General features: G+C 39.3%; 1 protein-coding gene across 7 annotated transcripts in view; it reads left to right on the top strand.

The window, feature by feature from the left end:
* The window catches only part of vav2 (vav guanine nucleotide exchange factor 2), a 290,534-nt gene that overhangs the window by 240,143 nt on the left and 24,664 nt on the right, over window positions 1-25,727 (top strand). For 4 of the 7 annotated variants that reach the window (XM_084745455.1, XM_084745454.1, XM_084745456.1 and 1 more), the window contains 9 exons: window positions 10,771-10,870; window positions 13,069-13,164; window positions 19,124-19,192; window positions 19,405-19,491; window positions 22,220-22,308; window positions 22,427-22,559; window positions 22,972-22,986; window positions 23,304-23,413; window positions 25,225-25,326. In XM_084745455.1, coding sequence (XP_084601581.1) covers window positions 10,771-10,870; window positions 13,069-13,164; window positions 19,124-19,192; window positions 19,405-19,491; window positions 22,220-22,308; window positions 22,427-22,559; window positions 22,972-22,986; window positions 23,304-23,413; window positions 25,225-25,326 — 801 coding nt within the window. The remainder of the gene's footprint in view (window positions 1-10,770; window positions 10,871-13,068; window positions 13,165-19,123; window positions 19,193-19,404; window positions 19,492-22,219; window positions 22,309-22,426; window positions 22,560-22,971; window positions 22,987-23,303; window positions 23,414-25,224; window positions 25,327-25,727) is intronic. The other 3 variants (XM_084745459.1, XM_084745457.1, XM_084745460.1) reach the window with 1 other exon arrangement.

Raw genomic sequence — 25,727 nt, 5'->3', positions numbered from 1 at the left:
GTGGCTTAAACCTCAAAGATAACATTTAATCTACATGGTTGTTTTGCAAAGGATTTAAACCTTCTATCTCTGACAAGATAAATTTGAATTCATAAACAAATTTGCAGATGACATGCCGTTCATTGTTAATATTCACCTTTAGCGGCATTCTCCTAAATGCAACACAGGGTTATTTTAAGAAAACGGTTCATTAGATTTGCAGATTCTGTGCGTCACAGGCTTTGACTCTCTGCATGTGATTGACATGTATACCTTCCTCATTATGAGCCACTGCGGCGTCCTGTCTCTCTGTGGCGATAAGAAGCAGTGACCAGGGGATTTGGACTCCCACAGCACGGCTCTCATCAGCCATCTCTGTGATTTTCCTGAGGACCTGGCTTGGCATAATTAATTTGGTTATCTATGCTTGTAAGTCCCTGTGACCTTTACAACAATGTGCTTGTATCTTTTTTTGCACACGTCGGTGCAAAAGATGAAAAGCGCTTTTTTTTTTTTTTGTTCTATTTGTCATTGAACTGAATGCCATGCTGAAAATGTCACTGGTTTATCTCGACTACTTCTCAATTCTTAAACAGCCAGAGCCAGGCTGAATGCAAAAGTGTGCTCAGAGGAAGCTCTATAAACTAAATGGGCAGCTAAGTACCCTCTTGTTGATATCCTCATTTACGACATTCCCCAACTCATTTCCGGAGTAATCTGGCTCCCTGATATCCTTGCAGTGCCTAATCATGGCTGCACTATGAGCTCCTTTATTGGAGGTCTTTGCTCTACGTTCTCCTCCATTTGCTGTGTGCTGGATATGTTGAGTGGAGGTGAGGGGGTCCCAATGCCATGTGTCAGAGAATATTAGCTGGCTCCACAGCCTGTCACTTCTGGTTTGCTTGGAGATTTCCTCAGTCGCCTGGTTCAGCTCGCCGGCCGCCACAAGGGTGGGGGTGAAGGCCCAGGGCGCAGTTACTCAAAATTGCATTTTCTGTGAAATAACATGCACGACAGCATCCTCATTATGAAAGGGGCCAGCACAGCGGGGCAGTATCACTGTCATTGCAGAGAATATAAAGAGCAAGTTTTTACTGCACTAGCAAACTCTGTCTCAAACAGCTCTGTTGTTTAGAGGTTTCTGTGCTGCTTCTCCTTTTCCTTATTTTTCAATTTTTTGACCACTATGGGTAGTGGCACAAGTGAAAATTTGCCAGTTGGCACTACTGGGAGAAAATAATGTCAGTTTTTATTTGCAAGTTAATAGTTCAAACTTAAATGCACAGGAGACCGGCAAAGGCAGTGAAGAAGAGTGCAAGCTAGTAAACATGGAATTAAACAGTGCAGAATTTATAATCCTTTTAAAAATCCACTTTGCAAATGTTTTATGAGGAAGGAAATGTATTCAACACATTTGTAGGACCTCAAGGATACACACGATCAGGCCTGGAATTTCATAATTTTAGGGTTTTTGGTTTTGTTAATTTTTTCAAGGGCACGAGGATCAAATGCCAGGGCAGCAAAGCCATCAAATAAAATGATATTTCTAAGTCTATGGAAATAGTGTAATGTAGGTATCTTGAGGGTTCATTTTTATTTTTATTTTTTCCTAATTTGTCAACCCTAAGTACAGGGACACTGGAGGTCAATCAGAGGTAATTCTACTCAATAGTGTGCAATAGATATTGAGTTAGCAGTTCGTTAGGATATTAAAATAATGAGCATCTGCCTCAAAATAGTATTAATTAATAAAGGTAAGGTTTCCAATTACTGTGTGATAATGAGTCATTATTTTGAGATAATAAATCATTATTTCAAGAAAGTTTCTCATAATAATGCCTTACATTACACTGGTGGTAGTGGGCTTCCAGAGTGAGAGATAGAACATCCAGCAGCACAATGAAGAGGATATGAGCATACATAACACAGAACTAGCTGTTTGTCACTGTTAACAGAGTCTCTAGTCTGCAGTGTGAATTGTAGAGCAACATCAGGATTCATGATTGAAGAAAGTTTATATCACAATGACACTTCTGTCCATATTTGCACAATACCTTTTGGATTTCTCTCTCTCTCTGTCTGCTTTGAGTACTTAAGTTGCTTGGTTTCTCAGCGGTTCATGCCAGGCTTGAAATCTAGCTGACCACTGGTTATGTGCGCAACTTTTCACTTTATGTCCAATCAGAATCTCAACAAAAGACACTAGTGTCTAAAAACTGTATTAATAGGAAAAAGGCAGAGGGGAAAACGGCAAAATCAGCTGGGACAGTGCAGACGTGGCCACTGTGGCCATAGGGCAGATCATTTTTTGAGTGGAATAAGGGCAAATTTCTGCCCTACACACAATACATTTGGGTGAGCACTACTCAATGTAAACTTACTATCTTGCTGGGTCAGGGACTGGAACAACTTTGCCTTTGTTATCTCCTTCAGCATATAATCCTCCCTGGATTTCTGTTAACATGCAGGAGACACCAAAATAGGCATAAAACACTGATGAATTCAGTAACTGCATCAAAACAGGCAGCATTTGCTCCAATAATGCTCCATTCTAGTAAAATATTGGACCTTTGGAATCTGAATGTGATTGATGATAACTATTAGAATATTCTGCTTTTGGTATTTAGTCTGTTTGGTGATCATTTTGTCCCATTTTGAAGCTCTTAAGATGTTCAAAGTTACCTTAGCTGTTTTGAAAAGGCTGATATGGAGCTTCAATAGCCTTGGCTTTCCAAAGATACCGAATCCTAAATTCAGAGAGTTAGGAATGGGTTTTTTTTTTTCCTGCATGGGCAATACAGTATTTTAGATCAGATATTCAAGCAGAAATGCAAAGAGAAAACAGGAAATGATGAGTTGCTACCTCCCACTGCGATGTGTCCATACGTGTTTGTCAAGTAAGGAGTGTGCTTCTCACTGTGTCACGGACTAATTGTGGATGACTGGGCCACAGTGGATGCATGCTGCAGTGTGCTTATGTGTCAGTAGTCCTTTTGTTCCACTGCCTGCCACACTGAAGAGGACAAAGCTACTAACTAGCCTCTCAGGCCTCAAACAAAAAGCTGGTAGTAAATGTGTAACTATATAACTCACATAATAATCCACACAACATGGCGTCTGAAGATCTGGTTATTGTTTGAACAGTTGTGTAAGAGATACTTTCCATGAATTTTTGTGCCCCGAAGACCTAAAATGTATATTCTTTCTATTAGCATCATTCATCACCAGTAAAATACAAAACATTGTATTAGTTTTCATTAACTGATTGATTAAATTAATTGCCAGCTATTTTGGTAATTGACATTTTACGGACCAAAAACTAATTGATTAATCAAGAAAATAACTGACAGCTTAATCAATAATGAAAATAATCATTATTTGCAGCCTTAGAATGAATTGTACTTGCCTATCATGGAGCACATGGCTCAGGTCCATCCTACGTCCAAGACATGGTCAAACTACACACCCCAGTCTGTCCACTAGGCTCTGCTATCCACCAAAGAGCTTGCTGCTCCCTCTGCTCTGCTCTGGCTCCACAATAGCGAGAGAAGCTCCCTGATTATATAAGCCAGCAGAAAATCTAGACATCTTCCTTCAAAAACTGAAAACTCATCTGTTCAGACTGCGTCTTGGCCAGTGAATGTTGAAAAGAAGCCTCTTTCTCTATCTCTTCCAGTTATAGCACTTGAAGTGGCATGAAGCTGATGTACAGGTGTGATTATTGCAAGCTTTTTGATTGTATCCACATTAATTGAATTTACATATTGTAAGTCTCAAATGAATATGAATTCACCAGCTGTATCATTTGAAATCTCTTGTCCTAGTGACCTACAGTAGCTGTCATGATTGTATTAGGATCATGATCTGATTGAATTATTACCTTACATCTGCATTTTATTTATCTATTCTCTTTACACAACAACAACATCTGGCTCTTGAGCCTCTTAATGCCCCACTTTCTTTACCAGATAGTCACTTACTTTATATGCCTGCCAAATGGTGCTGAGCAGGTAGTGTATAGTGAGTTCTCAGGGCTTGTTTGATGAAAACAGCTGCCTTCTGCTGTTGGAAACCAGGCTAATGGGAGCGCCAAGACAGAACTATAAAATAAAAATGCCATAAACTCAAAACTGTAACATCTAAGAGGCTTAAAGAGGTTATAAGGCCTCCTTATTAACAGTGTTGTGTCACTTGCTGTCCAGTTAGACATGGGTTTGTTTGTTGCAAGTGGAAACTTGAGACAGAGACCCATTAGGAAGTGGAGAATGAGCTGCTTACTCCAGGCACACAGTGGTACACATGAAAAGACATGTATTCACAAGCGTATACGCACACACACACCACTCACTAAGGGATGGCCTTCTTTCAAAATCTGCCAGATGAGCAAACAAATCACTCTTTTAATCATTTTCATTCACTTGGCTCATGCCATTGCTGTGAGAGGACCTCTCCGTTTGAGGAAATTTTCCATATTAAGGCCACACACTAATGAAAATAAATAAGCGTGCAAACAAACTTCATTATATCTAGCCTTCAGACATTGTACAACAAGTCCTTTAAGAAGAGCATTCCTCAGAAGTAGCTGCTTATCTGTAAATTGGTGGACAACTCCAAGCCTACAGTCATCAGAAACTGTGGGTGGATCCATCTGCGACACACTGAAGAGGCAAACTGCTGCGTACAACACAAGGCTGGCTTCTGAAAATGTGGAGGAATATAAGAGAGCATCCCATGAACTGCGGAGAGCAGAGGAGGTGGTATGGCGTCAAAGTGGAGTCCGAATACCAGCAGATGGATTTCAGAGACATGTGGCAGAGATCAAGGAAAAAAAACGTTCTCACTGTAAATGCTTACTCCTCTCTCAACTAAATCACTTCTATGCACCCTAATGGTGTTAGTACTAGACTACAGGCCCATACAGCAGAGAAGAGGGCGATTGCGGTCTTGGAGAACAACCTGAGGAGGACTTTGATAAGGGTTAGAGCCTGGAGGGCAGCAGGACCAGATGGTGTCTCTGGTCACATACTTAAGGCCTGCACTGACCACCTAGAACTGGTGTTTATAACCATCTTCAACCTCTCCATGGCCCAATTTGTTATTCCAACTTGTCTCAAAAAGTCCACAATTTCCTGTGACCAAGATCGCTTGCCAGGCCAGCCAGAAAGACTGTTAAAAGATCACATCTTCTCCTCAGTACCCAGCAACCTTTGACCCTCTTCAGTTTACTTACCAATCCAACGGGTCAACAGACGACACCATAACTTACATCATTCACACAGCCCTAACCCATAAGGACAAAAATAAAGGATGTGAAAATGCTGTTTGTTGTTTACATAATTCATGCACACAGGACTTAACCCCAGTTTGTACAACATGGGAGCACTGCAAGCAGTGTACAAAATGCCTGGTGGCAATGGGGGTCCCCCCTACCTAGTGCCCCTGTATTGTCATTAAGTCTTACAAAGACTTAATACTCAATATGCAAGATTTCATGGATGCAAGCCAAGGCAACCATTGTAGTGTCTCCACTACATTTTGTTATTCTAATTCAGCTTTACCTTTACTAGAAGTGACTCCAAACAATTGCTTTGTTTTTGACATATTTTCCTGACTTCAAGTACACTGAGTCTGTATTTTAAACCAAGTGTTTCCATGATGTTGAAATAGAAAATGAATCCACTGCTTTTAAAGTTGTGGTGGGCAATGGTTTTATAAACTGCACAATATTTGGATTGTAGACAATGTGAAACAGTGCTATCCATAGAGGAGACCCTGATTGAGGCTTTTAAGGGGTTAGGATTAGGGTTAAAGTCAGTCAAGGAGCCTTGGATCCCCCATATTTTTGCACAATGACCACAAGGCTGTGTTCTGAGCTGATAATGGATTCTGGGAAGAAGGAGCAAAGGAACTTCACCCCCCTCATCACTGACAGGACAACAGTGAAGAGACTGAACCACTTCAAGCACCTCTGGGTCGAGGGCCTGAAATGGTCCGTTAGCACAAACACTGAACAAAAAAGCATACCAGTACCTTTATCAGTTCAGATCAGCACCTGGTACAGTACGATAGCAGCACCCAGCAGGACGGCAGTGCCCTGCAGAGAGAAGTACAGTCGGCACAAAGTAAAGTATTCAGACCATCCAAATGACAACTTCTTTGAACCGTTATGGTCAGGGAAACATCACCGGACCAGAACAGAGACGCTAAGGACGAGCTACTTACCTCAGGCCATCTGTATCCTGAATGAGGACACTGCCAGGGTTCCTGATAGTCTACACCTGTTATGTTGAAAGTCTACCTCTACTCCTCTCCTGTATCCCTTTTAATATCTATATCTTATTTAATATTTGCACCTTATCTGATATTTGCACATTATTATGATCTCTAGGAGAAATATTACAGTGTGTATATATTCTCTTCCCTTGTATTTTTTAATGCTTTTTAATGTACCAGAGGGGGAAATAAGCATTCCACTGCACAATGTAGAGATATGTTGAGTATATGACAGGTAATTAAAACTTGAAACACCTTCATTTTGTTAATCTTTGCTATATTTTCTTTAATATCTCATATAAAATATTTCCCTCTCTACTCATGACGGCCACTAATAGGTTCTATCAGTTAAACTCTGTGATTCCCACTTCCACACCAGAAGCTGGAGCCCTTTGCATTCCTGTTATAGAGCAGCTTCTTAAAAGAAGACCTTCATGTCACATTGTGTTCTAATAACTTATGATATGATGGGTGCCTCTGGATCCTCGCTACGCTGCACAGTCCGCCTGCTGTCTTATAATTGATCAAGGACCCATTAATCTCAATCACGTTGTCATCCCGGAGGGGCGGGAGCTGAGGGGAGCTGTCTCCCCAAGTGTGGATCAAGTCTTAATCAGGGGCTTGTTAGCCCAGGGCCAGTTTAACCAGGGTAGGGACCTCACTGCAGGGGGCTGTAGTCTAAACTCCTTGTGGGCTCCAGTGAGGCTCTGGTGATCGGTGGTGGAGCTCTGCAAGGCAGAGGATCATCAGCTGATGTATGCGTTTGACAGAAATTCTGCTTTCAAGGGGAAAGTTTGGGGTCACCCTTCAGAGTTTCACCTCTGGAAAGACATAACACCAAGCTACAGTTTTACAGCCTCAAAGTTTTAAAACACTCCTAGAGCAGAATTATTCATTTGAAAAGACACTTGCATTAGTAATGGAGATTCATTTTTTATGAATGTATTTTTGGAGCACAAGAGTCAAGCTGCAAACATTTAAAAATCTATTCACAGTAACTATTTACAGACTATCTCCAGAATCACTTACCCCATCTTTAAAGCAACAGAACTTTCACTGTGGCAACTGTGTCGATTACCAGATAATGGTAAGTGCTTCAAAATACTGCCTACCAACCAACGGTCCAGAACCCAAAGACAATTCATTGATTATCAAAGAAAAGCAACAGATCAACACATGTGAGAAGCTGGAACAATCAGATATTCGTCATTTTTGCATGAAAAATGAGAGTAACTATTAATCAATTATTAAAATAGTTGCTCATCTTTTTTTTCAATTGACTAATATAATATATAATATTGAAATACAATAAAAGCTCTAATTCTGTTCATAATTAACACCTTATTTGTATTTTCTTCTCCCTATTATTCTCACTCTTTTTTTTAGAGGATTTTTAGAGCTGAGGTTGTCACTGGAGTACAATGTTTACACAGTGACTGTGTCCTCTTGTTGAAAGACATAGCTATTGGCTGCATGAAGCCTTAAAGGGATAGTTCTGATTATTTGATTTGGGGTTGTATGATGTACATATCAATGGTAAGTGTATTACCTGCAGTAGATGATGGGTGACATGGCTCTGATTTGGGGAAGCAGCACTGTGCTGCTGTGAACAGGGTCAGCAGCAAAATGTATTTTAGCCACCTAAAAAAAAGGCACACCTAAAAAACTCAAGATCAGTTTTAGTGTACACTGTATTTGGAATATATTTATTGCTTTACCTTGCCGTCAAGACAGCCTTTTCTGACAGGAAACCAGCATTATATATATAATATCGCTCTCTCCATACCAACCAAACTCCAGAGGCGAAATCAGTAATTTTACTTTGCATACCATGGGAAATGCTGGTCTACAACTTTTTCGATCTATTAGTTATTTTTTGTTATTGTGTGACTTCAGTGTTGTAAAAGGTTAGTTCAGATTCATCAAATCTTATAATACCACAAACTAATGAACAGATGGAGGCAGCAGTAGAGCTGCAACTGCTGCGTTCTGCAAGGCAAAATTGCTGTTTTTACAAATGGAGTCTGGTTGAATAGAGAGACATTTGGCTTTGGATATTTTGGTGTAAGCAGTGAAAACATTCACCCACTGATTTTCAAGCGATGAACTGCGTTAAGAAATATGAGTGTTTGAGAGTGAGAATATATCAAAAACAGTTAGTCTTATGTATATGAAACGTAGACTTAAGCACATGACATACAGGTGTTTTGTATGAAATGGAACAAGCAGGAATCATTTGATGTTCTAGTCTGATTCCGTTGTTCCACCGCTGCTGCGTCACACAAACGTTCCCTGCTCAGTGTGTTTGCAGTGCTGCTCTTGTCTGCCTCACAGATCTATCAGAGGCTTGATTAGACTTCAGGGTGCCAACTCTCTGCGCCGCCTCCCCCTCCGCTCAAGATTCAGATTAACAGACCAGAGTGCCAACTCTACAGGAGGGGAGGGGAAGGGGAGTTAGCCCTATACCAGCCGTGCCAATGCCCTACTTTGACTCAGGGAGTGAGCGAGAGGAATGTGTGCCACGTGCAGCGGCATCCTCCAGGCAAGATGACTTTGAACTTCCTCCCAGCTGAACCCACAGATCTGTGTCAGGGTCCCATTGTAATATCTAATGAACACGGCTCTCATATCCTCGCCGCTCGAAATTAAGAGATTTTTTTTTTTTTTTTCACTCACGAGCTGATAAGAGGAACTCTGCTAAGCAGCTGATATAAAGCAGCGTCTTTCATTAGTGCTCTGTGATTACAGCTTATTGGCAAGAGGATGCCGCCCCTCCAAATATTGCCCTGGGATCAGAATCCAGTCATTACTTATTCATGGTATTCATATATATTCCTAATCATAATAGATTTATTCACATATTCATTTGTCTGCCCCCTATAGTGCCAAATGACTCTAAGGCTGACCTCTCAAATTGTGTTATCAATCTTAACATTAATGTGCGGTCATTGCTGAAAGACACTAACCAGTTCACTGATAATTGTGGACTCAAGCAGCAATCTCCTTTGTCTCTTCATTTTTACAAAGATATGATATATTTCCAAAGAAGAAGCATCTCATTAGTCCTTATTAAGCCTCATTTTTTAGATTTTTAATCATACCGTAGGCTTTGAACAGGTTTCATGAGCCCACATGTCTGCAAACATTCCCATTCTCGCAGTACAGGAAGCGGAAAATATCGGACTCAAAAGTCAGCCGTGGATTTCTCTTAACAGACATTAATGTTTCATCGTTTGAAGCCGGAACGTTTGTAAGATGTGTTCAGCTGCAGCAGAGGGCCTTGTGGGAGTGAATGTAGTTAACAGCTTTAAAATGAGATGTAATAAGCAAGCAGGAGACTGTGGTTATACTTGTCTTTTCAATACTTTAGATTGATAGACCAGCTTACATCTTAACTCAGATTGCTGCTGCAGCTTTCTTTACTTTAGGAAAAAACGTGTTTGGTGTTATATAGAGCCTTTGTGTGTTTTTATGTCTCCCTATCAGCAACAGCTGTGGCTGAAGGCATTACGTTTACGAGTTGTCTGTCAGTCCATCTGTCCATGGCACTCTTGTGAACACAACATGTCAAGAATGCCTTGACAGATTTCTCAAAACTTCAGAAATGTTCACTTGGACTCAAGTGGTCAAAGGTCAAGATCACTGTAACATCATGTCTGTCCCGTTCTTGTGAACACAGTATCTCAGGAACCACTTGAGGAAATTTCTTAATGTTTTGCACAAACATCCACTTGAACTCGAGGTTGAACTGATCGTATTGAAGTCACTGTGACCTCACATCCATGCCATTCTTGTGAATGGAATATTGCTTGGTGGAATTTCTTCAGCATGGGTCGAAAGAACTAGGATTTCAGGTTTTCCGTCCATCCATCCATCCATCCATCCATCCATCCATCCATCCATCCATCCATCCATCCATCCATCCATCCATCCATTTCTTTAAACTTGGCACCAGCCTCCACTTGGACTCAAGCATTAACTGATTATATCTTGAGGTCAAGATCACTGTGTCCTCACAAAACAGGTTTTTGGTCATGACTTCATTGTGACATCATAATGTTGAGCTATCAGTCCTCTGTCTTCCTCTGTAAAAATAGTGTCAAAGTGAAGACAGCACCTTTCTCTCTAGAAGTTATTGACTTGAATCATACATGTCAAAATAGCCGACACTTTACAGCACCTTTTATCACAGTCCTTCAAAGTCTTCAAAGTCTAAATGTATGTGTATATATGAATGCAAACTGCAGCTTGACTGGTGGGTGGAGACATACAATCACAAGGTATTAATTCTGGTATACTTATAGACACTGAGGTGAGTGGATTGTGCCCACATCATTGCGATGTATTCCGTCTTTTTGGGGCAGTGTGTGAACAAACCTGGCAGAGAGGGTCACGTCAATTTTCTCTATAATTATCTACAATGAATTGTCATGTTTACTTTGTTAAAAATGCATCAGTTCCTCTCTACGTCCTGTGAAGGATGACAAGCTGTGACTGTTGAATTGTGTCCTTCACCAGGTTGTTGATCTACGGTCAGTACTGCAGCCACATGGAGAACGCCCAGAAGACACTGGATGAGTTAATAGCGACACGAGAGGACGTCAAGATTAAAGTAGAGGTAATGTCCTTCACCACTCACCACAAACAGGTGACACCCCACTGATTTAGTGCATTTTAGCAAAAACGGTGAATTACAGTGTGATTGAGAAGGTTCAGCACATCTGGCTGTTCATGGACCTAGTTGAGTAAATATCTGTGATATGTAACAGTTAAAGGGATCATTTGGAAATTTCTGGAGTAGTATAAGCAGAAACAAACAGAATACAACATCTCTTTGTACACCTGTGCAAAAACACAATAGATAACATCACAGGCTACCATTCCTGATATGTGCAGTGTGATACTGAAAGTGATGCTACAGCATTTGATCAACTTTATCAGCAATTATTCTGATGATCTATTTATCATTTCACTCATTTTACCAAACTAAAATACATTTCTAACTGTTTCTAGTTTCTCAAATTTGATTATTTTATTTTTCTCATATACTCCATGATAGAAACTCAATTTTTAGTTAAAAAAAAAAGTTTTGTAAACAATTTAACTCTGTCTCATCAAAATGGTAGCTCTTTTTCATCCGTTAAATATTAAAAAAAAAAAAAAATACTTATGCAGAAACATAAAAGGTAACCAATTGCATTGATTTACTGAAAAAAATTTTGATTAAACAAGATGAAACAAGATTTCTGCCTGACACCAACATGATCTTGCTTCTGTTCACACTTCTGCATGTAGTGTGTTTTAAAACAGAAGTCTACTTTTAGGTATATAGACCTTTTTCATGGTAGCCATATTGATATGAAATAGGAGCGGAAATGTAGGTGTTACCATCAATTAAGGTTGCATTCCATTTAGTGTAGCAGAGCCAACATGTGTGGTTTGAGCACCTTGACTCTATGTGACCTGAATGAAATGGAACCTAAACTAGTATCATTGGTAATAACTGTGTTTACTCTACTATTTCATGCCGAAATGTCTGTTGTGAAAAAGGTCCCTTGTAGGAAAATATACTCTAGACTTATTTCCCTTTTGAACCATCAGTTTCCTACAGGTTTGCAGTTGTTTAAAGTTTTACAAAATGCTGACTATTTTACGACAGAGATCAATGTCACTGTGAAGAATGCAGTAAACGTCTTTCAAATAAGACAGCTACCTTCTAAAGGAAGGCAACCATGTTCCATACAAATGAAATACAGAATCTGAGATCTCTTTCAAAATCATTGCACAAGAATGAAAGTGAAATTTACTGTTGAATAAATGATGATGTTGAATAGATAAATTTATAAGCGTGGCAAAAATTTGCCACTGTGGTGGAAAAATTGAGATGAAATCAGAAATGCAAATAATATAATTTGCAAATATGCCCTCAGAGCTGCTTAATTCATGATATTCTGTTATAATGGACATGATTTAACATTATCTCATTAATTGTATATTGTCAAAAGTAGCGGGGACTGCCTTTAAGAGGTTTATTTGGGCAGCTTCTTATTTATCTTGGACTTGTCTTGTTAAATCTGTCTTGTTTAAAGATAAAAAGTTGCTTAACTTTTAAATCTGGGTGATATTCAGAGTCCATTTCGGCTGCAAGAGGTCCCTCTTCATGAGTCTAATCTTTTTCTCTGATGTTACTTTATTGTAGAATTCTTTACAAGAATGGGGACTGATCGTAGAAAAAGGCTAACAGGCCTGTAATAGAAGGGGTAATGGCCAGAGAAATTGCTCTTGGAGCTGTTGGGAAAAAATTAGGTGATTAGAGCTCGGGTAGTTGATACTGAGATAGTCTCTCTCAAAATAGAAGAGCTTTGTAACAGGGCAAAACAGACTCTTACTGTCTATTTATACAAAAACCTTGTTTTTACGGAGGGATAAGCTGTCCCTGTTTCTATTATAGAAAGTGAATAAAGACACGCCCACACAAACCCTTATAGAATGTTTCTGACAAAAGACAGTGTCTTATGGAGCCAGAGTAGAGTTTATAGAAATGTATTCATTAGTCAGAAGAATTTCCCAGTCAGCTTGCAGCCTAACTGCATCACAAATGGTTGGCACTACCGGAGCTTTTGTGCCCTGAAAGAATAAAACTGGCCTCGTTGTTGCTAATGGAATGCCCCCTGAATGTGTGGAAGCAATCACAGCAGTGCAACAAGACACAATGAATTATTGAACAATGAATGAATGCTTGTTAGTAGGAAATGTGCAGTGTTGCATTATGCAATGTGTAATAATTGCCCTGCTGCTTGTATCGTTGTTCTGCAGGAATGTACTATGAAAGTGCAGGAGGGGAAGTTCAAGCTGCAGGATCTTCTGGTGGTTCCCATGCAGAGGGTGCTGAAGTATCACCTACTACTGAAGGTAGGAGGCATCTCACAACTCACGACTACAAAACATGCGGCCATCCTTCAATACAGTTGTTTTACACTCTGTAAATTTAATCCTACAGGGCAGTGTTTTCAAAACTTAGGGTCACGACCCAGTTTTTGTTGTGGGCCCAGTTTTATTGGGTCACCAGTTGACCCTGACACTAAACCCTGCCTCAAGCTTTGTGTTTCTCTACACATGAAGCAGTGTGGTTTCTGTAAGAAAAGCAATACTCTGTGTCATAACCTGCAAATATTAGTGTGTCTGGCTACCTAACTTACTGCCTGCAGTAACACCAAATTTATGTTAGATACTACTGCATTTGACAAACTCATGGCTTACTCCCACCAGAGGTAACAGTGGGATTTGTGATGTCTGGGGTTTAAGCCGGTTTGGTTGATCGCTCTCCAGTCTCTGGTCTGGCTGGGTGACCATCTCAAGATCTGCTGCACTAATTGAGTCCCTGCCCTTCGTTTTCTGCATAAATATGTCATATTTCACTCTCTGACCAATGTTTGCTGGGACGTAAGCTAGCTTTAGCCACTGTCTTTTACCATCAATACTATAATGTACGCAGCCATTAAGTAACTGAACCTTTTAGAATTTGTTTGATGGAAACATTAAAATGTCAGTTGGAGATGTACTTCTTAGCTGATTCAAGGAATTTGAGCATTAGCATCAGCTTATATCAGCTAGCTACACTCATGAAATCTGCTAGCAAGAGTCATCATTTTAGCCAACAAGATCCACAGTTGTCAGCTAGAAAGAAGAAGCTGCCTTTTTTTTTTGCTTCTCATATTTCAACAATTACTCCCAGTTTTGATGTTTAATCCGCCACCATTATCACTGTAAACTTTATATGTGCAGTGTGAGAATAGAAAGCTTGACAGGTGTAGCAACAGTAACTAAGGAGGGCAGGGCTTAGCAAAGGTTCAGTAAAATACATATGGTATTTTCTCAGGTAGCTCAACAGTGACGGTCAGCACAGCATGAGAGACAGAGAGCAGCTCTTAGTGATGTCTAGTCTTTGCTGATATTCAACACAGGCAGAACATGGTGCAAGCACTAACAAACAGTAACATTTGCACTTAATAACATAAAACAACCAAAATAACATGCTACTCAGGGGTGACAGGAAATGTAAGTCATCACTATAATATTTTAACAGGAAGCCTTGTTTTGATCCACTCTTGTTTGCTTTGTGTAAATTACTGCAACCCACTGTTAATACAAGCTCAAGCTATTTGAAGCCTTCTAACGTTTCAGTGGACAGTGCAGGTTTATTATGAGGTGGTGAGAAACTTAACATTATGCTCAGCAAATTTGGTTATTACTGTGATGTTCTTTTATAATTAAAATAAATTCATGATTTATTTTGTAAATCTGGGTCACAGGGAAACCCCAAATTTCTCTTTTAGGTCTCAAGCCAAAAAAGTTAAGGAACCCCTGCTTCAGATGGAATGTAAAATAAAGGAAACGACTAATGTATCAAAGTAGAGCACCTAATTAGGACCATAATTTGCTTTAAGAACAAATTATATCCATCTTTGAATGTCTGTGGTTGAATGTCGGACAGGTCTTAAAGAAAGAAAGTCCATCATTTTGATGACTAAAGCCAACGAAATGGAAATTGTTATCGTTCACACTTTACTTTCCATCCTTTAAATATGAAACACTCACCTCCTGTTGGCTTGAAAGGTGGCTCTGAAAAGTTTGTAGCTTGGTTCCTCCTGGAAGAAGAAGAAGCAGTCAGCGTGGATTCAGAGCAGTTACACTGTATTCAAACAGTGGCCCAGTTTCACTGCTACGACTAAAAAGTATGAAACCATCCATAGGAACTTCTCAAACTATTCCTGCAGCAACATCCACTTTGCTGCCTCCTCTGAGCACCAGAAGTAGTTTTTGTTTAGTGATTTAGACTTCTGTGGTAAATATAGTATCTCCTCAGAGCATAATGTAATGTAAATAAGACAGCTGCCTCCCTCTGTATTCATAAAGCATATATAGCACTTGGAAAACACTTCCATGAACAGATGTGCTGTGTACAATATACAAGCTATGATTTTCTCCTTGACACAGAGTCAGGAATGATCATGTTTAAACACACTAAAAGATCCATAAAGAGAAGATTATTATTAAAAGAGAATTAAGCAGAACTTTGGGCCTTTTTAACGTTTAAAGGTGAATCGATAGTCCTTGAACAACATGTTCTCTGTAAATTCTGGCATTGTGCGACAAGGAATCTTTTCTGCTGTAATTTCGGCTGATGCTCAGAAACTATCCTGCAGTCTGAGTCTGTCTGTTCCTGTCAGTGATATCAGACTGACAGTTGTTCCTCTGGTTTTATTTTTTGCCCATTTCTGTCATAATTTTCTAGACTTAAAGCCTTGTCACATGAAATTGTGTTTGTTTTTGTCCACCAGCAATTTGGGTACCAACTATTTTGTCCTTTTGGGAGCTGTGTTACTTGCACCTTGAACTTCAAAAAGTCAAAAAGTGAGCGTGGGGACACACACTGCTGCTTGGCATTTAAAATAATACAGCTTGTCTTATGTGTCTGCTTTTGTACAGATATGTGCATTGGTCCAGATTTGGTTTTCATCTGTTGTTTCCATCTGTTTCCTCTGCTTCATACTGCTATTTTTTATCACAAATAGCAACTAAAGATAATTCAATCAAAGCTGTTTCTGAGCAAAACAATTAATATCCTTGGTATTTTCTGTTAAGACAGAGACATACTATATCAAAAGAGTCTTATTTCAAGTTTTACAGGTCAAGTGTGGAAGATTTACAGGGATATATTAGCAGAGTATGGCAGAAATGGAGTTTAATATTCATAAGTATGTTTCATTAGTGTTTAACCACCTTAAAATAAGATGTGTTGCGCTTTTGTTACCTTAGAATGAGTTGTTTGTCTACAGAGGGTGCAGGTCTCTCTTCCACAGAGGCCACCATGTTTCTACAGTAGCCCAGAGTGGACAAACCAAACACTGGCTCTAGAGAGGGCTTTTTGCTTGATTTGTGGCCACCTTCGTTTCTTGTACAAGTGTGGATGGGGAGGCAAGTGGTTATCGGTTGAGTGCAGTCTACATCCTCACCACTAGATGCCACTAAATCCTACACATTGGTCCTTTAATATTTAAAAAAATCCTTCTTATTTTTTTTATTATATTCGCATTAGGTATCATTTTAGATAAGTTAAATCATTTTAATTTTACAAGTTTTTAGATCTGTTACTTTTAAATTTGTCTACTGTATGTTTACTATTATTGTTTCAGGTCGAATACTGAAATTATTTGTATTTATTTATTTGTTTCTTTTTCTTTAATGACTGAATCACTTTGAGTAATTTAGCAAATAAAAATGACAAAAAATTATGTCTCTCAAGTTTGTGCACCCACAATTCCTTTTGGATTTGTAAGAAATACTATTGTACTTGTAGTCATTATCAGTAATTGCAGCCATGCATTGATGCTGCCGTACTGATATGCAAATGTATTTAAAGCACAGTGTCTGACCACTCATATCGCAGCCAACATTTCTCCCTGGAGCTCTCCTCCTGGCATTCATGTATAAAACAAGCTGGCCACTGTAATATTCCCAATGATTAATTGACTTTGCATCTCAATTATGGATGAGCATATGAGTTTATGATGCGGTTCGTAATGGACTGGGTGTGGAGGCGAGTGTTTGCGTCAGGTGCTTGCAGGACTACACAGAGACCGCTGCGACTTCTCTATTAACTTGAATCGAACCCCTGCAGGAGTCTCAGCAAAGCACTGAGGTCAAATCAAGCGTGCACTAATAAGATTAAACGCACCCCATTTCACCGCTTCCCACAGCTTTGCAGTAAAACACTGCTGTATGCTGTGGCCTTGGGGCATGTCAGACTGACAAGTCCTGTTTTTGTGTGTGTATGTGTCCAGTCATGCCTAAGGGCACATCCTCAGTCGATTTTCAATAGATATTATCACAGTAGCGTTTCCCCTGTTTGGTCATGGTGTGAACACTCTGCTCTCTTCATCTTTTATGTGCTATAGCTGCGAATTCAGCACAGTCATCTCAGAAGTAATTCTCCTCAAGCAGGCTTTGAATATTTGATGAATTTGCAGTGTTTCTCATATCTTTCATATAAAGTTGAGTTTATGGGCTATACAGCAGCATGTTTTCACTGGCTGTGCTCTAGTTTGTGCAAAAGTAACAGACCACAGTATTGGAAAGATTGGCTGAGTCAGCAGGTCACTTGGATAAAAACTAAATTTAATTAAGGTAAAATTGAGCCCAGTAGCAGTACTTTCCACTTAGTTGTGCTGGTGCTGCTGCTGGTGGGAAGCCAGTGAGGGATAACCTTAGAAACACAGTATGTCCCTGCAACATTGTGATTGTAATGTTCAATCATTTATGATGCCGCAAAACATTACACTTAAAGTAGTACAATGCATTGGCATTAATATAACATTACACTCAAAGTGGTATGTTGCAGCCATGTTACTGCAATATCACACTTGAAACCTTGCATTGCAGCAACATTACTGCAACTTTACACTTAACATGGTACATTGTGGCGATGATACTGCAACATTACACCTAAAATGGAACTTTGCAGCAAGGTTTACTGCAATATTATACTTCAAATGGTATGTTGCAGCAACATTACTGCAACATTACACTTAAAACATTTCATTAAAACCTTGCTTTGGTGCAGTGACCCTGTCTTAGTGGGGATGTTGCCTGCAACATCCTGATATAAAGTGACTTATCACAAGAAGTGGTGGTAACACACTAGCAGCATTTAAAATAATGTGCTGATGACGACATTTTGGAATTTCACTTAGTAGGTTCCTCTGACATTCCAGCATTGTTGCAAAAATTATACTGTAACTATGTTCCTGCAGTGATTCTTTGTTGGTAGGGAATGTCCTCTTCTGTGCATCAATGACTGTTCATGTGGGGGTGGACAGTGGGGGTGGTGGAATAGTATCCCAGTGTTACACCCTTGTGAAGCTCATTGCTAGCTTTTTTTTGTTTTTGTTTTTGTTTTTTGATCCTTTATTTAGCCTGGAAGGTCCAAGTTAGATACAAGGTCTCTTCTTCCAAGGAGCTCTGGTCAAGACATGTTTCACATGTTGGACACAATGAGCCATCGACATAAAGATGGACAAAATGACAGCTCCTCAGAAGTGAAGCCCCCTGGTGGCTAGTTGCAGTACATGTCATAAATTCTACTCCCTCAATTTGAGCAAATAGCACATGGGCCAAACTAAACTAAAGTTATTAAGACTAATAATGAAGTTGAAAATATGAATAATTCATGCACAGCTCTGTCAAGATGTCCCATGTAGTCTGAATATGTGCTGCAAATTGGAATTCCACCAACTGTGTGGTGACAGTAAAACATTCTGTGTCGCATATGATGTTTAGGACACTGCTGATTGGATGTGGCAACAGGATTTTATATTTCATTTTATAAATCACCTCAGTAAGCCAGCGGAGGAGGCAGACAATCACAGATCAAAACGATGTAACATATTTGTTATCGATTGGCCATGTGGAGGACAACACGATTTGCAGGGGACAACGCATTTACCATTATCTTGTTACCATAAAAAACAGTCAGACCTGGAGGCTAGTTAGCGACCTCTCCGGCTTCCTCTTGTCTTTTATTTTCATGTATGTTGTTGCTGATGATGCTCAGCTGAAACTTATTCTCAGCCTCATCAGTGTCACATCCATAATCACAGTAAAAAGCAACTATACATATCCAGCAACCCCTTCTCATTATGAGAGGACCATACATTTCTAGAAAGAGTACTGTTCAGATTATGTGCTGCTCTGATGAAGTTATAGGACATCCAATTTTTCAGATTTTTCTCAATTTTTACATTATAAAAGGCAAAATAATGATAAGAAAAATAAATAGAATATCAATAATGATACTGATCTCCCACCACAGGAGCTTTTGAGTCACTCAACTGACCGACCAGAGAGACAACAACTCAAGGAGGCTCTGGAGGCTATGCAGGTCTGTATTACACATGTGCCTATATGTGCATTCAGGACTGCACTTTCAAAAGATATTACATAATAACGTCACAGCGCTCTAAGCCAAAGCTGTATAAATTGTTTCATACAGCTACTGGGGCTCAAAGGGCTTTAAATCCACCATGATATGACAGATGTCAGAAAGATTTTCACTTGAAGGCTGAAAGAAAAATGTTTGCCTTGCTCTCTCAGGACCTGGCCATGTACATCAACGAAGTCAAGAGGGACAACGAGACACTGAAGAAAATCAGCGAATTCCAAAGTTCAATAGAAAATCTTGTAAGTACTAAGAACTCCGTTGTCACTTCACTAGAGAAAAATTTCGTCCAAGCGTTTCTTCATTATTTGCCTTAATGTAGGTCATTGGATCCTACACAAATATGCTTTTATCTGCCAAAGTTACAGGCTATTTCACATAAGAGATTGTTGTATTGTACTTTTATCTGGGCTCTTTTCACTGGTTGAAAAGATGATGCTAAGTATTTCCTTGTTGAGAAAAGTGGTCTTGTGACATTGGTAAAGGTCCTGTCTATCCAATCCAGCAACAAATTTAGTCCAAAACACATAATTACATCAATAAATACCTGCAAACTAGCTGGCAGATGATCTAATCTTACACTTGTATCCATAATAATGTGAGTTAGCATGTGGATAAGAGCAATATCTTGGCATTGAAGATGGTGGCTGCAGTCTGAACTTTTTGATTAACACCTCACTTGAGTCAATAGACACTTCAATGTCTTCTCCACAGTCCACAATAGCCAACAGGAGTCTAAGAGTCTGCTTCTCTGCTTTCTTGTAAAGACAGTTGGAACAGCTTGTGCAGATGAGTGGTGCTTCATGATGAAATTATGTAAATTTTGATAGTTTGGTGTGATTTGTTCCTGACATGAACTGTCTTTTTCTATTACTCAAAGACAGTAGCACTTAGAGTGATTCTGACTGGGGAAAAAACTTCAGTGTTCCCTTTCAAGACAGATCAAAACCAAATAGTTTGAGAAGAGCAGGCTAAGTACTTCTCTATATATCCAGTCTTTATGCTAAGCTAAGTGGCTACTGGCTGTACAGCTTCATATTTAACTGAGAGATATAAGAGTGGTATCAGTTTCTCATCTTTCCCCAAAAGTCTTATAGTCTTATAGTGTTATAGTAAAATATCTGAAACCATTTCATATGTTTCTAACTGTATTTTTGGATTTAGAATTATCTTCCTGCAATGACACCTGCCAGCAGTGGAATTTAACTCCTTCACAACACAATTCAGAAAATTTCAAAACAAAACAAAAATCAGTTTTTGTTAAACTTTTATTGTTTATAATCCAATTCTCCCACTTCTGTTGTCATTTATAATGTTGGATTTGACATCTTTGTAGCAGTGACTTTTTGTATATAATAACTGAGACACCGGCACTAATGTTATCACCAGGCCGGAATTTAAAGTTTGTCAGTGTGATTAGTCACTGAGCGTCACAGAACAGTAAGCCATTGTTGCAGATGTCCACATTTCCTTCCCTCTGCAAGGAACACTGGCATCAGCTTGCCTCCAGCTGTCACGATCCTCCGCTTTTATACTGTCCTCAATAAATCATTTAGTCTTGCAGAACATGAACAAGAGGAGTTATGTACACTCTCTCATTTTCTCCGTCTTTCTTCTTTCACTTTCACTCCTACTCCCTCTCACCTCACTTCCTCTGTTGTTTCCTACTGAGGTGCAAACAGTCATCGGGTTCATTCTGGATTTGTACATTTGCAATTAGATGCAGAGAAAACTTCAAAATTTGGATTCGGAGGATGGAAAAGTAACTTAACTCAGACTCAGTATTGTTCGTATCTATTTGGATTTTCTCTTAAATTCAAGTATAGTGAAATTGACCTATCCCAAGTCCTGCCCTTTCACTCTGTGCTTCAATAACAGTTAACCCAATTTGGTACTGAACCTCATTTGAAAAAAGGTTAAAAGATGTTGCTGCATATGGCTAATGTTAGCAAAATGCTAGCTAACCTACATCACTAGCTAGCTATTTAAATCTCATACATTCTATTAAGAACCGAATACCAGAGCTGATGATGGCAACTGTTCAGTCTAATGAGAATTTGACACATATGCTAATAAAGTTTTCTAGCTTCCAGGTTTAGTTATGCAATATGTGCCCCACTGAATATGCACAGTAGTATTTCTCCACTTGGCCCTGCCCACAAGCTCCCACTCGGCACACAGAGTTTACATTGTGATGATGTTACCAACTTTTGAATCACTTCTTTTTGGCTCAAGGTCCTGTCAACAGTTTTACAGACATCTCTTTTATGATGGTGGCTTATCGGGAAAAGTTTTTTGGGGGCTTTGGGGTAATTTTTTTTGTTGCAATAGCACACATGGCCTCTGGGAAAAAAATTGGAAGCATGGCTGAGCGGCAATGCTGTATCTTCTTCTGTTATACATCTATGATCTGATAGCTGATGTTAGCCAAATGCTAGCTAACTAGCTTGCTAATCTACATCAGTCATGAGCTAGCTAGCTACTTTTCTAGTGTTTTGCTTATACTAACAACGGTGATATATATGTCACTTTCACAGGTCATCCAGCAACATCTTTTAACCATCTCCAAATGCTAAGTGGCAATGGTGTATAGTTCTATTATACATCTATGATCTGACGCTTGCTAACTAGCTTGCTAATCTGCATCACTTGCCACCTAGCTACTTAGCTTGCACTTTGCTTACATTGGCATTGTTAATATATACATGGCGCTTTTACAAGTCCCGGAGTGACATCTTTTTACCATTTTCAACATGGTCCAGATTTGGTTTTCTTTTCAACAAAGACAAGCCTAGCAATAGGATATCTTAGCGCAGGAAACAATGATTGAGGTTCCACTGGGCACCAAGTTTGCTCAGCTGTTATTGGAGCAAAAAGGGGCGGGACTCCAGGAGGGTAAATTACTTTTGGTTTCTCATTAAAGTTATAGTAAGCAGTGGATTGACATTCAGTGTGTCCTTGTGACCTAAGCAGCAGGTGAAACTGGAGGAGTACGGGAGGCCAAAGATCGATGGCGAGCTGAAGGTGTGCTCCATCGTCAACCGAACAAAACAGGACCGGTGAGTCCAAACTCTACAGAAACTCTACCAAAAGGATAAATAACATAAAGTCATCCAGTTGCAAAAATGACATATATTCACCACAAAATTAACAATGAATGTGTGTGTATGTCTTCAGGTATATATTCCTGTTTGATAAAGTGGTCATTGTCTGCAAGAGGAAAGGCTATAGCTATGAGCTGAAAGAGATTATTGAACTGCAGTCATATAAAATGTCCGACGACCCCATGAACAACAGAGATATGAAAAAGGTAAGAGTCATGCTTTTAATTTGGAAGGACACAGAGCAGAATCATGCCTTACGCAATGAGATCTTAGTAAAGGCAGCAGCCTAGCTAGCGCAGGTGATGAAACATCCTTTGTGATCATTACAAATGTTGCCCTTGAGCTGAAGGACCTTGTTGATGGTAATTTCAGATATGGAACTTGTGAGTAATGCATTGAAGTGTCAGATATGCATTTTGCTCGCCCATGCTTGAAAGACCATGTAAATGCAATGAAGGTCATTTAGGATTCATGAAAAATGTACTGCAGTGCATTGCACCATGGGTCTAACATGGCTTTTTTTTTTTTCTTTTTAATTTGAAATCTGCATGTGTCTGTCCATGTTTGCATGTGTAACTGGGTCTTTCTCTGGTGTCTTTCTTTTTGCATGCTTACCAGTCGAGTGGAAAAATGGTAAGCTCAAGTGACCCCTTTATTTAACTCATCTCCTCATACTGGCCTGTGTTTTTTTGGCAGTGGTGATTTTGGGTGTCATGCCGTGATTGCACGTGCACCCAGCAGCTCTGTGACTGGCTGCTCCAGCTTTTTGGTCAGATGCATCGCTAAAGCATGTGGAGCATCTTTTAGTTCTGATTAAATGCCATATTTATTGTATGTTTTTGTCCATATTTATTCAGAAACACAGGTATCTCAAGTTTATCTGCCTGTCTCTGTCATTACCATCCACATATGCCTCTTCCATCTGTTCCTCACTCACTTTTTCTCTCCAGTGGTCTTACGGTTTCTACCTGATCCACCTGCAAGGGAAGCAGGGCTTCCAGTTCTTTTGTAAAACTGAGGAGACGAAGAGGAAGTGGATGGAGCAGTTTGACATGGCCATGTGAGTATCATTACATTGTAGGGTTGGCGACGGGGGTAACATCTATTATAGTAAGGGAGAGTGGGGCATCTTGTGACACGTGTTGCTCAGCACATCGCAGATTTGTACTTCTCACTTTAATGTAGTTATAAATGGTTAGGTACAGAATGTGCATTTGTTGTTACACCAAACAACTTTTAAAGTGATCTCACTGCCATAGACATATTCCCAATGTTGGAATAAAATCATAAATCATGCTAGAGTTGATGTGCACTCCTGTTATCCGGATCATATGGTGTAAGGTGGTCATAAAAACTGTCGTGTCTTTTTCATGTCCTTACATTCCAACAAAATCAAATATTTGAAATATTATGCTAAGTCTTGGCTTATGCAGATAGTGAAATTTAATGAACAATAAACACTGTCAACAACAAATGCGTGCACTGTCTACAACATCCCTCTGCTTGAGCTGTGCGCAGGCAGTCAGTGTGGTGTGTGACAGGCAAGATGATTCTGCTCGCTGCACGACTGGGAATTCTGTTGTAGTGAAACTTTCTCTGGATTGAAACTTTTTAAAGTGTGAGTAGACTTCTCTCACTCTTTCTCTCTGGATCTCGGTCGTTCCTATATGGAATCATAGGAGCACCATAAAAAATAGAATAAATCTGTAAACGAATAAGGAAATATAAATAATAATTTTGATATTTAATTAATGCAATGTCCCAGTAGTGAGTCTGTGATGATTTGGCTCTAGATTTCTTTTTCTCCCTTTTATATGGCTGGTGATCGCTCACTTTAGCATCTTTTTAGCATCTTTTGCAGCTCTTGCTACCTAAAATTCATTGTAAAAGAGTTGGTAACACTGGCTGCAGGAATTCAACTTATAGCATGTCCCTTATGTTAGAAATTAATATTAAAAATTGCAAATGGGTCTTGTATCGCTCCAAATATCCGATGAGTGAATTACATCATTCTCACCGCACACAAGAGCAGCCAAAATCTGCTTCTGTTTCTGCTTCGTTGCTCAAGTGTTTTTCTTCTTGCAAATTTCCACCAAGAGCAGGATGAGAAATCATTTCAAAAAGGAACATATTTGCAGTCTTGTAAATAATGACCCTGCAAGATCCCCTGTGACTAAAAACTGTGTTCAACAAATAAGAACATGTATTGATTCTCCCCACAGTATTTTTTTGCAGTTAAAAGTCTGATTTTATTTCAAATATCAATATTTTCCAGCTGTACCTGCCTCATTGCCCTTGTGATTATGTTTCATGGTGTGCTTCCATTATTGGTCTTTTCTTTTTCATTTCAAACCATTTTGACCGATTTCCCTTTTTGCTTTCTTGGTTACATGTGATTATTAGCCCCTCTGATCTGGGTAAAAATTATATAATTATTTATTTATTATTGTGTTATTACATAAATGGTGCAGTTGAGTTTTTTTTTTTTACTTTTGAAAAATATAAAAATTGTTCTCACCTTAGATTACAGTGACATACATGTTAAGAGCAAAATTACTTTAGAACAGTGAGTTGCGCATGCAAATCAGTTTTTAGATAGCTCCCTCTGGTGTTGGATATATAACCAGTGTGACAACTTACCTTTGTGACAAGATGCCCTGCTCTCCCATATATATAATTTTAGATCATGAGGTTTGACTTGCAATACATTTATAACTTTCTGGAAACTGTTGTTAGGTAAAAATGACCAGATGGGAATGTTTTTTTTCACTAATCCAGTGAATTAAACACCTGAAAAATAAACCCGCTTCATCTCAAAAACAGTCTGTCTCATCCAATCAGTTCCTCTCATTCATTGTTATTTACATCCAGGTCTAACATCAAGCCAGAGAGAGCCACGGCCAATCAGCATAACTTCCAAATGCACACGTTTGATAAGAACACCAACTGCCGAGCCTGCAAGATGCTCCTGAGGTAATGACCCTGAAAACCCCAGCGCTGGTGCGCAGAACAGCGTACTCATATTCTACAATGAATAATGAATGCATCTTCTTCTAGACGTTTCAAGGACTATCAAGCATCCAAAAATATTCAGTAATAAAGGAGATTTCTCTTTCAGTGTTATTTGGACTATGTGAGCAGACACTTTTACTGTGTGAAAAGATATTTTATACACCCTGACACAGGCGATGTAACATTTATATAAAGATGTTTTATTCAGTGGTGGAAGTGCAGTCAAATCATTTGCTTAAATGAAATGTAGCAACACGTTTAAAATTTTATTCAAGAGAAAGTAACAAAAAAAAAAGCCCTGGACAAAGCTATTTCATGGACTTGAGAGGAGATAGTTCTGTGAACTCCAGTTTTCAAGTTCA

This window comes from Lutjanus erythropterus, chromosome 20 (genome assembly GCF_056507025.1).
Source record: "Lutjanus erythropterus isolate fLutEry1 chromosome 20, fLutEry1.hap2, whole genome shotgun sequence".
NCBI classification, from domain to species: Eukaryota; Metazoa; Chordata; class Actinopteri; order Lutjaniformes; family Lutjanidae; genus Lutjanus; species Lutjanus erythropterus.
The sequence above is the reverse complement of the archived record's forward strand: the minus strand, read 5'-3'. Positions and strand labels throughout refer to the sequence as shown.